Source organism: Amblyomma americanum, chromosome 1 (assembly GCF_052857255.1).
Source record: "Amblyomma americanum isolate KBUSLIRL-KWMA chromosome 1, ASM5285725v1, whole genome shotgun sequence".
NCBI classification, from domain to species: Eukaryota; Metazoa; Arthropoda; class Arachnida; order Ixodida; family Ixodidae; genus Amblyomma; species Amblyomma americanum.
In genome coordinates, this window is record NC_135497.1 from 265,454,722 (window position 1) to 265,471,926 (window position 17,205).

The 17,205-nt window shown below is 44.0% G+C and overlaps 1 protein-coding gene across 1 annotated transcript in view; it reads right to left on the reverse strand.

Annotated features, from left to right (window-relative positions):
- Positions 1 to 13,153, reverse strand: part of LOC144115031 (protein O-mannosyltransferase 1-like) — a 41,330-nt gene extending 28,177 nt beyond the window's left edge. The window contains 6 exon segments of the mRNA XM_077649157.1: positions 2,001 to 2,093; positions 6,593 to 6,651; positions 7,961 to 8,122; positions 8,510 to 8,665; positions 12,911 to 13,004; positions 13,092 to 13,153. Of these exon segments, the coding sequence (XP_077505283.1) occupies positions 2,001 to 2,093; positions 6,593 to 6,651; positions 7,961 to 8,122; positions 8,510 to 8,665; positions 12,911 to 12,979 (539 nt within the window). The 5' untranslated portion in view covers positions 12,980 to 13,004; positions 13,092 to 13,153.
- Positions 13,154 to 17,205: the final 4,052 nt, after the last annotated feature.

Here is a 17,205-nt window from a genome sequence, read left to right on the forward strand (position 1 = left end):
CATCGCTCTCTTGGTGCTGGCCTTGAGCAGCTGCTATGTCAACACGTAGAACCGGCATCCCCCCACCCCGCACGAGGCGGCCGATGGTGGCTGTTGATAAGCAGCAAATGGGCACCAGCCCACTCCCCACACGTGGCCGCAGATTGCACCTGCTGAGCGGCAACAGCCCGATAATGCATTCACGTTTTACTTTTAATAGGTCTCGTCCAAGTTCTTTTTTGTTTACTTTCAACAGCACACTCGGTGCTCAAGGGAACGTCAATATAGTTGATGGAAGGGCCGCTGTTCCAATCGCGGCAGCACCACCACTCGAAACCGCAGTGGCACCAAGGAGTGTCGGTAGCCGACGGAAGAGCAGACGCCGCTCACGCGTAGTTTCTCTTTGGCTCTGACGCATTTGACTACTGTCGGCCATGCTTCAAAAGTCTCTAATGTAGTGCTTCGTCATTTGTGCTCCAGGTCTGATAAGCGACCGGCGCTCATTCATGACTACATTGAAGATGGCTGTCATTCTTTACGCCAAAGAAACAAACAGCGCGCCGGGCCGCAAGTTTGACGTTCGCAACGGGTGATACAGGCATGGCAGCTGCAGCGAGGCAAAATTTTCAGCTGTTCCACGCGATGTCGTGATGCGGCTGTTTGCGAAGTGCGGGATTTCGCTGCACGATGCTGTTAGAACGACAAACTGTGGGACCGCAGCAGCGATCATGACGGCAGTGCTAGTGAGGACGATGGCACAAGTATGAACGAGTAGTCCAGTGACTAATACATTTTCGTTTCGGAATGTGCCCACGGGTGCGCCCGCGCACGGCAGCCGATAGCGACTGGCAATAAGTGGAGGCCGCAGGATAGTGCTATCGAGTTCTATTATTAAAGGCCAAGCGTAAACGACCTCAAAGTATTTTTTTTTCCAGAAATGTGATGTGGGGTGGGGGGGGTCAACTTACATTCTAGTCGACTTACAATCATGTAAATACGGTACGTCATGCTCTAAAGAGCATACGCAGAAGGGCTTGTGATAGGAGCAGCTGCGGTTGAAAAGGCGCAACAAAGAGAATGTGCGCAGTTTACCCGAGGGGCAATCAGGAGCTGGCAGTGTAGTTTGCATTGATGAGTCTGACATGGGGTGCAGCGTGTATGAAATATAATCCATACACCACTGTTCGCACCAGCGTGGTCCGAGTGCAGATCACGTTGGCAGTCAGGCAGTGGTGAACAGCAGACCGCTGCTTTGGCTCGCATGATGTCCCCATACCGTGCACTAAGTCGGAGCGTTGCTGCTGTTTGTGCAACAGTGTGTGCAGCATCGAACAGTGAAATAAGGTGTTGTGCTGCTTAATGCAAGCTCGCTGCATCATCAGTTGAACTCGGGTGTTCCCACATTGCACCCCAGGTCTTTGCATTAACTGAGCTGGTGTAAACTGCCGGACAAAATTATCCAGTAAAACTGACATTACAAGTGACAGGAGTGCAGAAGTTCTATGAATTATCTCAGATTTAAAAGCAACTACATAATACCAAATTATCAAAGTTTTACTGTAATTAAACATTCTGCCAACCAGCTAGCTATCATAGTGAATCCTACAACTACTACAGTTGATTCCTACAGTGACGAAACTTGGGTACCATGCAAAAATTTTCATTGTCGCAGAAGTGCCCGAAAAATGTGCTCCCAGGCTTCGTGTGCCCTATCCAGATATGAGGGCTGCACTCAGTGAGGTGAAGGTGTGGGAGGATAGTCATAAAAAGATTGTAGAGGGCAAGGGGGGACAGAGATAGTAGGTGAAGGTGAGGAAGAGAGACAAACAAAGTGAGAGAGAGGCAGGAAGTTCATAGTCACTTCTATGGTCAAATGCATCACATTTTTGCCAGTGAATCTTTCAGACTTCTACAGTTTAAAAGCACTAACCTCAAGAAGAATGACGCTTTTATTGATCTAAGCTCAAACTTGTTCCACAACTGACACCGCTTGTCTTACGAGGCTATCAATTTGCACACACCTGTTTAGGGCCCGACTTGTCATGCCATGAATGAGCTGGACAATGTCTCCATGCTTGACAACATCTGGAGGGTCTGAGACAACTATGTCCTTTCTGAAAACAAGAGGAACATCCACAATGTTAATGTTTGCTACTGTCTTCTCGACTTTTCAGGTAACTTGAAACCTTGATGGAACACCTAGGTAGGTAGTTTCCCACCAGTTCAACAATGCTTTTCTCATGGTCCTACTACTTCACCAGGCTCCCCCGGACTTGTCCTCACTGTAGGGATCTCCCATCTTTCACACACTCTCTGTGGGAATGCCCCAAAGCCCAAGAAGCTGGCACAAATATGCTCAGTGCAATACAATGGCCGCTTCCCAAAAGAAAACTGCCTTCAAAGATCACGAATTTCTCCATTGCCCGTGTTCCATTTGTAAGTAATAATATTAACATTAATTTGAGCTGGAGTCAAGCTTTAGTAATGTCTGCACTGCATTTGGTTGCACCGCACCTCACATCCCAGATACCAGAATGTGTGACACGGCCACTGGACACGCCGTGAAACATGCCATGAACCAATTCTGTGCTAGCGCGTCATAATACACGCCCCTTCTCGCTGAAGCACGAGGCAAGGGCAGCCACAGCAGACTGTCTCGTTAATGCAAATGCATGCTCAAATATGGTGGCTAACATGAGTAGTAACAATTAGGTACCGAAACAATTGAGCCTATTCAACACAACCCGTCGACAGAATTTGTTTTATATCCAAGATGGTGCTTTCTATGACAGTGACAAGTCAACTGATCATGGAAGTGATGCTCGATCATGTCTGTTACAACGAAAAACAGAACTGGGCTCCATAGAGAGCTGCTGGTGTCCATCTTAGCCCGAAAAGGACCCCACAAAGTCCGATATATTGGTCATGCATATGTACACATTCTTATAAGGTGTGTGACAGTTCTCCAGTAAAGTCCGAAAAATTGGCCAGCTACTGTACATCCAACCCTTCATCCTACCTCCATCAATGATGACTGGTGAGCTCTCCAAACCCAACCCTGCATCACCATCTTTCAGGCTCTTGTTCAGCAAGTCTGTAACATGCTCGGCGAGACCTGGTAGACGACCACAGTACCAAAATGCTCCGAACAGAGGCAAAAAGTGGAATAATATTTATTCTATATCTCTCTCTCATGGTCACAGACACAGAGTAAACTTATATTCACAATGACACTCATTTTTAGAAATCAAAGTGAGACTCACCACCAGCAAGTCAAGGAATGTGACAGTGTCCTTTAGAAAGGTGAAAAGTTGGGCTGGTTGGTGCATGATCTTGTGGTAGTGCATTTAATGAGCACTTTTCACAACATACAGCAGTGCCCCCTCAGAGATCTCACAAGCTTTTTCATACAAGATCTGAGCTGCACACTGGCAATTAAACTTTGTTATAGTAGCTACACAGTCTTTTTTTATTCCCACCTTGTTTTCATGACTACACATAAGCTGTCTACAAACAACTTCACAGTATCAACAACTGGTCATGAAAGACTATGCCTACAGTTGGAAGACAAATGCAGCAACAACACTCATGTTATAGACTAATCAGGAAAGCGAAAAAAATTCAAAGGATGATTAGGATTCTCCCTAATGCGAGCACCGCTGTCACTGTTGAGTGCACCGCTATCAGTGTCTCAGGCTCTGTAGGCTCATTGTCTTGCTCTGCTGGGATGCGAGTACATCTGGCAATGATATTATTTCGATAATTATTAGTCGATTAAGACGACGATGTGCAATACACAGGGTGCGATAATGCGCATATTAATTCAATAGCAGTATTAGCAGAAGACGACAATGCGCAATGTACTGCGCGCGAGTGTGTTGCAGTTTAACATGAGTCGTGATTGACTCCGGCGATAGCCTAGTGCTGTCATGCAGTGGTCACCAAAGCTGACCTGTTTGCGGCGCAGTGGGTTCGTATCCCAGTCACGGCAATTTTAATGTTTATTTACTACTTCATGGTTTTGCTCAGTTACGTTGACGGCAGTGATGCGGCTCAATCCACGAATGGGCGCTTAAGAGCTGCGCTCTAAAATCCTCCAACAATAGCTCTCCTGAATACTTTATCGCTGAGAAATTAAATGTGAGGGAGGGGGCAATTTAAATGTCAATCGCAAACTAAGGCTATGACTAAGGAAAGTCCTTTTTTTTTAAATCTAAATGGTGCAAGAGCAGCTTGACGGAAGACTGCCATGACTAATGTGTTTTGGCCAGCACCAGGTGGGGTCAATGACCCATTATTGCAAGCAGTTCTCACCCCAGAGAAGCTGAGCAACAGGCCAGGGGAAACCTTGCATACATTGAAAAACCAGCAGCTACCCTGGCGGTACCGAAGCTCAAACACCTCCTGCATACAGCAGGATCTTGCAAATCTCACGGGGTCATGAAAAATATTCGTATCATCCAACACTAACAAAATCTTAATACAGAAGCACTGGAAATGCATTCACGCAGATAGTATGTTAATGTCTGATGGGATTTATATACATCTGCGCCTCCACTCACTGCTCGCGATGCGCACCACGCAATGGGCGAGCGTGGCGTCGGCAATGTGCGGGCCGCAGGCCGCACGCCACTGCTCACTGGCAACATCGGCGATCGCTAACTCGCAGCACATACTGCACAGTGGGTGATCGCAGTGTCGGTGATGCGCGGGCAGTGCAAGAGTGAAACTGCAGCTCATGCTTTCATATCATCCTTAGTGGCACAAGAGGGTCTTCATAACATCCGAAATTCTGTCCACTGTACACAATTCACTCTGGCCAAGGAATTTTACAAATTCGCATCAACCGTGACCATAATCGAGATTCTACTGTACAAGGTGGATGCTCAAACCACTCAGGAAGTTCTTAAGAGCTAACAAACCACGCCATTAACATTCATCAAGCACAACAATAGTTATTGTGTGAACACTGCAAACTGCCATTTTTAGGTTGTTTTCCATGACTGTGTATATCTGTTAATTAAAAGTAAGCTCTATCTCAATCGAAACAGATAAAAATCTAACAGCAAGCAAGGAAACTAATTTAATAGAAATAGCAAACCACATGCCATTGTGGATGCAAAACAGCTGTGTTTTTTACTGAATGTCGCTTCTTTCTAAAATACTACTATGTGCTGCGGAAATGCTATCAGTACTTAAAAACTTCAGAGCATGCTGTGTATGTTGCTATATACACCATAAAATGCTTATATCCTCCTGAGACCACGCTATGGAGCATTTGTCCAATATAATGGACACTATGTACTGAGCCAGTACATCAATGCGAAGGCATTCATCCCGCTAAAACCGCGTTGTCCAATATATTGGACAATATATTGGACACCCTCTGGCACCATCTAAGCAGGATTGATGAAAGTACATCATTCAAATTCCCGCCAAAACAGTTTAAAAATGGCGGGATTTAGCGCCGCAGTGTTTTACGGGAGCTGCCGGAGAAGTCAGTACTGTTTCTAGTATTTCTACCTCCTTTCAGATCGTAACTTTTGTTTTATTCGAACCCTAATTACACAGCGAACACGCAGAACTGAAAGTTTAAACTGTACACGCGCTTCCTTTTATGAACGGTTCGTTTCATTTCGTGTGTCCAACACGTTGGACACCAGGATTCAACCAGGTTATTGTGACTGTGTTTCGCGATGGCCTCGTCATGAACAGTAGACGGGAAATATTAGTATTTAATGGCTTGTAGACTAAATCGCGCCTTTTTTTTCTGTAGAAAACCATCCTCACGTGTTTGATGAGAAGCCAGATAAAATTTTGCGACGAATTGCTCCAGGAAACTGTTCGACATTGCCCTCAGCAACTCGTAAATGCAGTACGCGCAAACATGCGAGAGCGACAGAAACAGCGGAACGAAATCCTAAAATTCTTGGACTTCCGCCTTTCTGTTGCTGAGACCCTCATGGCTCAAGGGAAGAAGGATGAAACAGAGTGGCAGCGAAGCCGAGTTGCGTCCTCCATCAAAATGTTTTCGGTGACCTCCAGCAGAAGCAAAGAATAACAGCACTGGCTTCCAAAATTTTTAAGGGTTGCTGACATTCCCAACGCTGCTGCCCGTTGCAGGCTACGAGGCTTCAATATGAAAACAAAGGTTTCCACAAAATTTTAATTGTTCTTCTGCATCACAAAAGATAGAACCTGGTTCGAAATTGCGCACCGGAACTAACAAGAGCAAAATTCCTGTTTAGCAGAGGGAGGCTGCTTCTTAGTGTTTTAGTCACTACTTTTCCATTTGTGATAATAAAACATTTTTGCACTAATAAAACATTTTTTCACTGGTGTTTGAGCAAGATAGCTGCAGTACGTCAGTGCAGGCCAGGTGGGTCTAAAACCACCTGGCAGAGTCCCAGTATCCAATATATTGGACATCGTGCTGAGCGAGAACAATAAGTACTATTGGCTAAATATGTGATATTTTTCTCATTCATAATCCCAATGGCTTATTTTGAAAGCCTAAGCAAAAATTGCGAACCCCAATGCACCCCGAGTCTCAGGAGGATAATGAAAGCACAAGTCAAGAGGCAAACAAAAGGAACCACAGCTGGTCACTCACATTGATGGACGTTTCACTATCCACCAATTGTTGACATCCTTGAAGCTGTAGCATGTCACCTGAAATTAGTCTCGATTTCATAACTTGCCAATACAGTAAAACCTAGCTCAAGCAATGGTTGTCATATTAATACCCTATGGGATAGTAAAACATTTCTCGGGCCCTGAAAAGGACACTGAGGACAACTCGATTCAATTGTTGTTCTCAGTAAAAATTGATTCCCTGGCTTCTTCTGGCAGTGTTGGATGGGTTGCCATCATTCTGATGTGAATTGCGATGTAGCATAGCTTCTGGAATCTGCAACCAAAAATCGATGTCGACGCAAACATTTAACTTGTGAAATCGTCTAGTGATGAAGACACCCGTTTCTCATTTTTTGTTCTTTTCTAGCTTATAAGAACACAGTGCTTGGTGACAGCGGTCCGTCTGTGATTTGAATGTGGTACCCTATTGATACAGGCCAACTGGAATTTGTCCTCAGTGTCCCTTTAAGGCTCTCAGACAAAACCCCTATTTAGCTTGATGATACGATCTGACGAAACCCTGTATACTTATTAAGGCAAGTACACAAACTGAGAAAAAAAGAAAAACTCCCACACTTTTTGCCCTCCCACAAAGCAAGGAAATCAGCAACAGCTTTACCACACCTCCCTCCCACACACAGCACCCATTGCCAAGGATGCCAGAGTCACAGACCTAAAAAAAACAAACCTTTATTTCAAAACACTCATTATTTTGAAATTGTAGTACTACTTCAATAGTTTCGCTTATAGTGAATTCCTATCGCAGATCCAAAGCGGTCAGCCCGCTCTGCGATAGAGTGCTTGAATCCGGCGAACAGCACTGCCATCGAACTGCCATTTATGCTCCGGCCAGAGCAAGCTGGAAGCACCCAGCGTTCCTAGCACTCTCCCACATGTGTCGCCTGCTACGGAACAGCAGAACAGGAGACAATGAGGTGCTGGAAAGCATGCCGCTAAAGGAAATACTTCACGCAGTCTTTTGGTCGAATCTACTGATTTGGGGCAGAGCAGTCCGGACTGCTTCACGGAACGACCTCTGCTCAACGACTGTTCCCAGTCTGCCATTGGAACATGTGACCCATGATCCTGATCTGCCATTGGAATAGCCTTGCTCCAAAAAGAGCAGAAAAATGTTCAACCGGAAGTGCTCCAAATCTGCGACTGGAATTCACCATTATGAATAAACATGTGCTCGGCACAGGATCTGAGCAAAATTCATTTGTGTGACGTTCACAACGACATTTCACTGTACTATCATTAGGAGGTATGAACACCTGCACAGCTCCATTTATTTTTCACCAGCACCAGAGTGCCACTCCCTTGTGCAAAAAGCACGGAATCATACCTGTTGCTGGTGTGAGCTTCCCCTGCCATCAGGGTATTTGACCGGGTACACATGTGGGTGTGAGTGGAGCCAGCAGGCACGGCCATGTGTGTGTCGTAGGGTGATCTGCGAGCCATGCACAACTGATAATGGCTGGCCCCGTGTGATAGATGCCAGTCCTCCCTGTACGAGCAACAAAAAAAAGGACCAGTATGAGGATGCTGCTGGGTAACTGCAGCTACCCTTCAGCTGAGTGACAGGTTTCTAGCTAGCTCAAGCAAAATTACAGCATAGTCAGGCCAATTTCACACCTCTGAGCAGTTCATGCTGGCTGGCATCACACAAATTTGATGTAGCTAAGCAGATTCCTTTCTTTTTCTAATTTCCTTCATTGCACAGCACTTTTCATGAAGCTTGTGCAGAAGATGATGACTGCAGAAGCCTGTACTAGAAGGCAAAATACTCCGCACACACCTCTGCCTTTACAAGGGTGGTGTTCTGAGCCAGCTGGTGGTGCATGTTGGTAAAAAACAGCCGGACTATTTGAACACATTACAAACAAAGGTTTACCTCAAGGCTTGCTTGGAAAGCACTGGTCATGATATTGTCGTGTGGACCGGCCCTGGTAAGAAGGTTCAGATGGAGATAAAAAACACCCAGGTAAATTCCTAGGGGCACCACTGTCATTACAGCTGCTCTTGCAATAAAATGAGCCCACAGTTTGGCCTGGAAAAATAAAACAAAACATGTAATGTACTAACTTCTGAGCCAGAAATATGGTGAGAGAGTACAGCAAGTGAGAAATACGAGTGTCCAAGACCCATTCAAGAAGAGCAGCATTTTGTGGTAGGCACTATTCTTTTAATAGTCTAAAGGTGAAACCCACAGATATTCATACCCAAATCGACACGCCGTGACTAAGCAGGCTCCCCATGGCAGTAAGCATACAAATGCACATCGAAATTCTGAGATTCCATCAATTCTTTGAAAGATTCAACTAGGCACAATGTGGTGGCACCAGGATCAGGTGCGGCAGTGGAGTGCATTCTAATGGGCGACTGACTGGTCAGTGACCGTGGATGAAGTAAATGCCCCCCAAAACACCATACATGGCTCTGTATCACCGGCAATCTGCTTTCGAAAGTGTCTGTAAGGCTTCTACTTGTACAGATTACTGCAGAGAACACAGACCAAAGCACTGAAGTGTGGAAGGAACTCAACTCTTTCGTTACTGGTCTGACACACGATTTTTTTCCTGAAAGATATGCGAGGTGAAAATGAGAAATTTACATGAAAATGATAGAAATAGGATACCCTTTCTGTAGACATTTACCTCAACACAAATACTTAGTGTGAATATTGTAAAAAAAAAAATTGACGAACACACAAAAAAGTTAAAAATTAAGACAAAAAATTTATTTACAAGACAATATCTCTTGGAGAAACAATAATAAAAACAATTTGGAACAAAAAAAATGTTTCCAATTGGTTTGTAAACTTACCATCAAAAGTTTCAATTTATAACTCAAAACTTTTTAGACTTAGAAATTTTCTTCAGACACTGCATGAAAAAAGGCCATTTTTAAGTTGTCCTTGATATAAACTTTACACACTGAGCAAAAAATTTTTCCAAATTAATGTCATGTGTCAAAATATAGCTTAATAAATGTAATTTTCGACATTGTCAGCTTGAGCTGAAGCCGAAAAAATTTCAGAAACACGAAATATCCACCATACCATTTGTGATGATCTACTCGTATAAAAATTATAAAAGGTAATATAGTGAAACATCTTTACAGTGAATAAGTAACAGCTGTAAAATGGCTTGATACTACCAAAATTTGAGTTATTAAACTCCTTCAAAAACTCACACTGGAGAAGTAAAATTTCATCAGCTAAATACACCAAATGGAAGAGACCTTTTCCGTAGTTTTTACGCAGTTTCGAAGCAATTCACTGCAATTGCAGAGGCTGCAAAAAGCCCAGTGGCAAATGTCAGCTAGGCAGGCTTCCCTACAAAGCATTGAAGCACACGGCGGTGGTAAGTCAAATGCCAGATGGGCTGGCTTCCTCACATCAGAGCTTTGTTGAGTAAAAATTAAGAAGCCAGGATGAAAAATATCACTGTTGCTCTCCACTCCGTGACAGTCGACGCGAGCCGACAATCACTGCTGGAAAGCTATAGCTACCTACCATGTCGCTGGTTCCAGGGCACCATTTGTGGGTGCAAGAGGCGTTAACGGGTGCTTACCACCTGGCTACCAGCTGTTCTTGCCACTATATCTTCTGTACCGTTGTTGGCAAAAGCGAGATACAGCCTGAACCACGGTGCTAACGCTTGCCATACCACCACTAGCCACCTGTGTAGTGAGGCAAAGCTTGCCACCTGCCATCGGAGCGGGCACAGTTTTGGCGCTTGGCAGTTCGGTATATCCGTTTTATTGGAAACCGCATTCAGTATATATATTAAGAAATGCATGCGTTTGTTGAAAATATTTAGGAACAGTTTGGTACAGCCTATAATTTCTAATATCCTTGTATGCTGTAATGAGGTTTGACTGTAAATTGCTTGAAAATGTTCTACAATGCTTTGATTCTACAATAAACTATTTCAGAAGAGGTTTCGGATGATTTATTGTCAGTCGGAAGACATCACAGCTTTCGCGACCAACTTTAGGCTATTACAAAATGTAAATTCAGGGTCAGTGCCCCGATTTCTACGGGGCCTCCAGTTAATTCTGTTTTTGGCAGAAGGAAGTAAATTTTGCCCATAATATGTCACGACACTACAAAAATCGGACATATCATTCATGACATTAGTGTGATGCGTAAAACGACTCTATGAGCAGAAAAAACAGAGAAGTGGAAAACAAAGTCTACGGGCAGACAGGTGCCCACATTTCATGCTGAGGTTGCACGATCTCTTCGCCAGAACCAAATTCAAACCATGAGATATCATCACCAGAGTCACTGCTGGTTGAAGCACTAAAAACATCTGCTGCGGATGCAGCAGAATGGGGTGAAGCGTGATTTTTTTCGAGTGTGCACCATCTGTGTTACTGACGCCATCCCCGCGAGCGCACGGCGCTGGAACCTCAGCTTCAGCGGCGTTTGAAAAATTGCCGTCTAGCGGGAAAAATACAAACTACGCAAGAAACAAAAGTAGAGTGTCTGAATAACATACTAGATAACGCAAAAATTCTCAGCGGCCCCAGTAGCACTGAAATCGTGCTTTGAACTCGTATTTTTACCGCGGGAACTCTATCTACATGTTCCGGGCATTCTTAGAAACTTCGAATTATTGTCCTGTGCGGCAGGTTGCCCTAATTAAATCGGATTAAACGTCCCGGCTCCCACCATTTTTTGAACTCAACGCGGTAGGTAGACGGAGTCAACCAACGCGTGGAGTGGTTTTCAGCCTGTCCAATGGCTGCTTCACTTTCGCTTTTATTTAGTTTTTTAGGTTTCTGTGAATAAACAGTTTCAGTCACAGACAATATAGCCGCAAAGTAGGCCCATGGAAATAAAAAAACACGTGAACTCTTTGATTTACGTATCACCCAGCTGATGGCAGAGCAGCAAGCCGCCACGGGACTGGCTGACGCGTTGGTTGACTCCTCCTACCTACCGCATTGAGTTAAAAAAAAAAGGCAGGAGCCGGGACATTTAATACGATTTAATTAGGGCAATCAGCTGCACAGGACAATAATTCGAAGTTTCTAAGAATGCCCGGAACGTGTAGATAGAGTTGCTGCAGGAAAAATTGAGTTAAGATTCCTCTTTAGTGCACCTTTAAGAAATTAGAACCGCCGAGAGGTATGGTCCAGTGTGCATAGATAATTTATTAAACCACTTCTTTTTTTCCTTCACTTTCAGTTTCACGAGCCATGACGTAAACATAGCGTCCAGACCTCCCTTTTCCAAGCATTTCACACCAGAATAGCCGAGCACCAGGCTGGGGAAAATCTTTTACTCAATGAAAACCGGTGGGTATCCCACGGTACCGAGGATCGAACTCAGGACCTCCCAAATGTAAGGTGTTTTGCTCCAACCACTGGGCCACCGCCAACCCCTTTAACGGATCATCAATCCTTGAGTAACCGAAATCTGCCTTGAGAGATAAAGCCCATTGAGCCCCTTTTTCATACACACAAGGTGGAGTTTAGAGGCCCATTTTTCAAGCATTTCACCCTACAAACACCGACCACCAGGACAGGGAGAAAGCTTGTACCCACTGGACCGATGTGGCGGCCTAGTAGTTAGGACAACCGCCTCACATTCGGGTGATGCTAGGTTTGATCCCCAGTGCTGCTGGGTACCCACCGGCTTTCCAACGTGTACAAGGTTTCCCCCAGCCTGGTGCTAGGCTCTTCTGGGGTGATATACTTGGAAAAGGGAGGTAATACTGTAATTTTTTTCACAGCAATTTACACACTCTGCAAGCACTGCTGGTGATGCATTAATTTAATTAAAAACTACATTAAACAACCATGTATCTCTGTACAATACATGTTTATTAAAATAAAAAGCAGTATGCACACTTTTGAGCCTCTAGCCTTCATAAAAAAAAAATCAAATTTAAGCACTGCAATGCAGTTGTTGCATGCAACAACGCAACAAGTGCTTTAAAGTGCCCGCATAAGTTTGCTTTGTTAGCAACAAAGGATGTGAAGTACACACTGTTTTACTAAACCAAAGTAAAATCATTTTAACCAGGAGGCCTATATTTAACTGCAGACAGTTGGAATTACTAGCACAAATTCACTGTTACACTGCACAGAAAGACAGACGGAACACACAAAAAAGAACCAAAAAAAGAGTAATTATTTTGTTTAAATATAAAAGCAGTAAGCGATATTTAAAAAGTTTTAAATGTGCAAGAAAGTCTGTTGTTAGAATTGCTGCTCTTTTACTTGTCATTATTAATGATTAGTGAAGACTATCTGTAAAGCAAGTAACCTTCAGACTTACATCCGAGATAGAGCTGTTTCCAAGCATCTTCCAGAAATCTCTAGCCATTATGTAGACTGCCAAAAACATGGAAAAAGCACCAATGTACTTGACACTGAAAAAAAAAAACGAGTAGAAAATTTTTATAACCCTCAGAACTTTCGCAATTCCATAAAATATGAAAAAGTGAGTTGGTGCCTACCAAAGAGAACATGTGAGAAACACGACAGACAGGATCAACCAGAACCACCATGAAAATGTGAACGATCTGTAATAAAAGGAAAACAAGTATAACATGACTCTCAGTGGTAAGCACACACTGACACTTTCTAAGGTTTACAGTGCAATGTGTAACCAGCACCTTATATCCAGTAGTCCTTTCATCCTTTTGCACATGAACATGAGCACACTATCAAAGGTTTATCACGCCCATGCTATACAACCTTTGAATTGCAATACCTTTGCACTGCACACCTGACCTGCTCAAGGTTTGTCAGCTGGGAGAAAGTGCAGCATGTAGCATTTCTCCCAACCAGGTAAATGTCCATGTAACCTGTCCATATTTAGCTGCATAAATTTTGCATATGCTGCTTAAGGGGGGACACTGGTCTTAGACCTATTTTTCTTATTTTTAGTCCAATCCTAATGAAACTGTATCACCTGGCTCAGTTTTTTATACTGATTTCAAATATGAAATTGCTTTTTGAAATTAATTTCTTGGTTCCTGAGATAATTTTAATTAGTCATTTATTAGTACCGCGATACAAAAAATGGCTCAATAAAAAATAATTTTTAACCCATGGCTATGTTACATATATGGTGAGTAAAGAGTGCAATAATCAAAGCAGCTTTCTCATTTTGCCCTCATTAGCAATTTTACAGCACTTAGAATAGCAGCACTCAAATTTTGAATATCATGCATAAATAAACTTTGCAAAATTATAAATTTTTGAGGTGCGATTGACCAATTGTGCTCCGATTATTGCATACATTGTGCCTTCAGCTTCCCTTAGCAAACAATATGACATGTCTATCTGTCCTAGACGTTGAGATAATGACATACTAAGACAAACAGGTGTCCAAAATTTTCATAGTGTTAAATTGCCTGCTCCTGCATAAATTGAGCCCACACAGTGATCTAAATTTAATATTATTATCAAAATACCGATTTCCTGCAGGAGAAAACTGGTAGAGTTGAAGAATAATAGCTATAGAATCCAAAAATCAGAGTTAACAACTGCAGTTTCTTTAATGCAATCCTCAGCTCCGGGTTGGGATGGTGATACGGTCGGTATGTTGAAAATATTAGCGCAAGACTTCACTCAGGACCTCCTCGACCTGGTCAATACATCATAGGAAACTGCATGGTTGCCGCACTCCTGGAAGGTTGCGAAAATAATATTTCTCTTAAAAGATTCAAAGAAAGGCTTCCATATTGATAACATTCGGCCGATAGCTCTAACATCTAATTTGGTAAAGCTCATAGAAAGAATTGTGTACAGCCGCCTATCCGCGCATGTTTCAGTAGTGAACGCATTGAGCTCTGCCCAGATTGTCTTTCGCTGGGGATGCTCCTTTTGGTCTGCCCATGTCGATTTAGAGAGCAGAGTCCGCCTTAATTGCTATGTTCAAGAAAGAAGTGTCAGCATTAGTGACGCTTGACATTGCTAAAGCGTACGACAGTGTTGAATATTCGATTCTTCTCTCTAAATGGGCATTATTAAACCCGCCGTGCTACATTCATCCATGGATCCGTGAATTTTTAACAGGACGGCAGTTCTTTTGCTCTGACGGTTTCTTCACCTCAGACACATATGCCCAAACCAGAGGCGTGCCACAAGGTTCTGCACTTTCGCCACTTCTATTCAATTTGCTGATGTGCGACATTCCTGTGAACTCTGATGTTACAGTATATGTTTATGCAGACGACATAGCCTTCTTTGCTTCTGCAGCAGACATTCATGCCCTCTACCGTTCTCTCCAGGATTACCTCAATGCGCTTGAGGTTTGGCTGGATACAATAAATTTGGTATTAAATGCGAACAAAAGCAGCGTGCTGGTTTTTAAAACCAACATGCCTCTATATATATCGCTACACTATCGCTCGGACAGCATACTTCAGGTAGAATCGTTGAGGCATCTAGGCGTCATTTATGATGCCAATTTTTATTGGCGGCCCCACATCAAGACTAACGTTGAGAGAGGAGAGCGTGCACTAGGTAGGCTACTACGGATAAGTAATAGGAAATTTGGCATGCGCCGGGACACGCTTGTAATTCTCTACAAAGCCTATGTCAGACTCATTTTGGAATTTGGCTGCATACTTTTTTCTGGCTCCCCTAAATATAAAATTCATCCGTTGCTGCTGTTAGAAAGGCGCGCACTGCGCCTCTGCCTAGGTCTCCCTCAATCAGTTTCTACCGCAGTTCTGTACCTGGAGGCTCATATTCCCGACCTTAACTCCTGTTTTCACCTTTTAACTGTCAGGACTTTTTTGCGGGAATTTGAGTCGGCTCCTGGCGTGGCCACACCTATTTTCGTCTCGCACCCAGCACTTTTTCTCACTCCTCATTGGCCAAGGTTCCGCCTCCCTCAAGTTGTATTTACTCAGAACCTTTTACCCAACATTGGTGTGGATCTCAATTTTGTATGCAGAGTTGGTTGGGCAGCCTCCCCTGTGGATACTACTTTTGGTTATATTTTCCCACCTAATGCGAAGCATCTGCCTGCAAGGACATTAACTGGAATCCTCTTTGATCACCTTGTCCAGTACCCGCAACATACTGTAATTGCTACAGATGCGTCTGGGGCCTACCGGAAGGCAGGGGTTGGTATTTTTTCAGAGTCTCTCTCGTGGAGCTTTTTTGTTAGAGCCCCGGATTACACAACAATATTTCTAGCAGAGTTTATGGATCTGGGGCTGGCCGCTTTGAAAATTCCCACAACTGTTTCTCAGGTGGTGTTCCTCTCAGATTGTCTCTATGTTTTGCTTGCGCTGGAGTCCACACGAGACGCATTTTTGAGACGCTTACTGAAGTTTTTTTATTACTGGATGGGTGCAAGAGGTGCGCTTCGTTTGGATACCAGGCCACTGCGGCATTTTACAGAATGAAGCAGCAGACTTTTTTCAAAATTAGCTCTAAATGCACCAGTTGCCTATAGTGTCCCTAATCTTGTTCTTTTCGGTATGACTTGATTTCAGCGTTCTCAGTTTATAACCGCCGCGTGCAACGGTCCCTTACTCTCTACTGTTGACTACCAACATCTCATGTACACATGGAAGACTCGTGCGTGTAAAACCCGGCAGTGTGAGGTAGCGATGACACTCATGCGGTGCAGGATTCCCCGTTTAAATCTTTACTTATGTAGATGCGGATTCAGTCCCACAAACCTTTGTGCGGCTTGTGGTGAAGTAGAGACATTGGATAATTTCCTACTCTCTTGCCGGAGGTTTGCACATCAGAGGAGAGCACACCCAGAAATCCCCATTATGAAGTTGGGTCTCATTTTGCCGGTTCCCCTCCTCCTCTTTTTCGGCGCGAGCGCCAGGGGTTTTGCATTGCACCAAGTTTGCGAATACCTCCACAATTATATAACAGCTACGGGCAGATTCCCTTGCTAATTGTTTCCAAAATTTCCGCATTCAAAAGAGCGTTTGGGTATTTTCATATATTTAATTATTTAATTCTCAGGTAGCCTCTCCCGATATTTTGTTTCTTCCTTTTCTTTTAAATTACTCTGAAATTTCACCCAAGGCACAATAATTAGCTTGACACCAGTTTACCCTATTCTATGGGGTGTCCCCACTGAACCCTAGCCAATCCCTCGTCGTGGGTATGTGCCGTGTGACCAAGGCAACAACAAGTTACATACGCTTGTTATGGTTTAAATCGTTCTGCTTTAAGGGCCGATCGCGAACGGTTGCCATTCATACATCATATGCTATCCTACCAGTGATCGAAGAGGTCACTATCAAGGGCGGCGCTTACCAGTAGCGGTACATCACGCTGCCATGGACGCTGATCGAACTGTCGAGGACACTGCGCAAAATGGCCAGCAGAGATTTCTGCTTTGTCCGCATTGTTTCTTAACATTCGCGATCACCTGTTCCCTGCTCAAGCTGCGGTGGTTGTTATCGACGGGCACACAACCCGACAAGGCTCAGAAGCGTGTCCCTCAAGCTCCATAAGCGATCCTAGCCAGCAGGAGCAGAGAGCGTGGATCCCGTGGAATACTCGCACACTGCCTCCGCTGTTCCGGAGCCTGACTACGTGTCACGTCCTCCCGCGTCCGAAGCAACTGGTCGATCGGCGCGG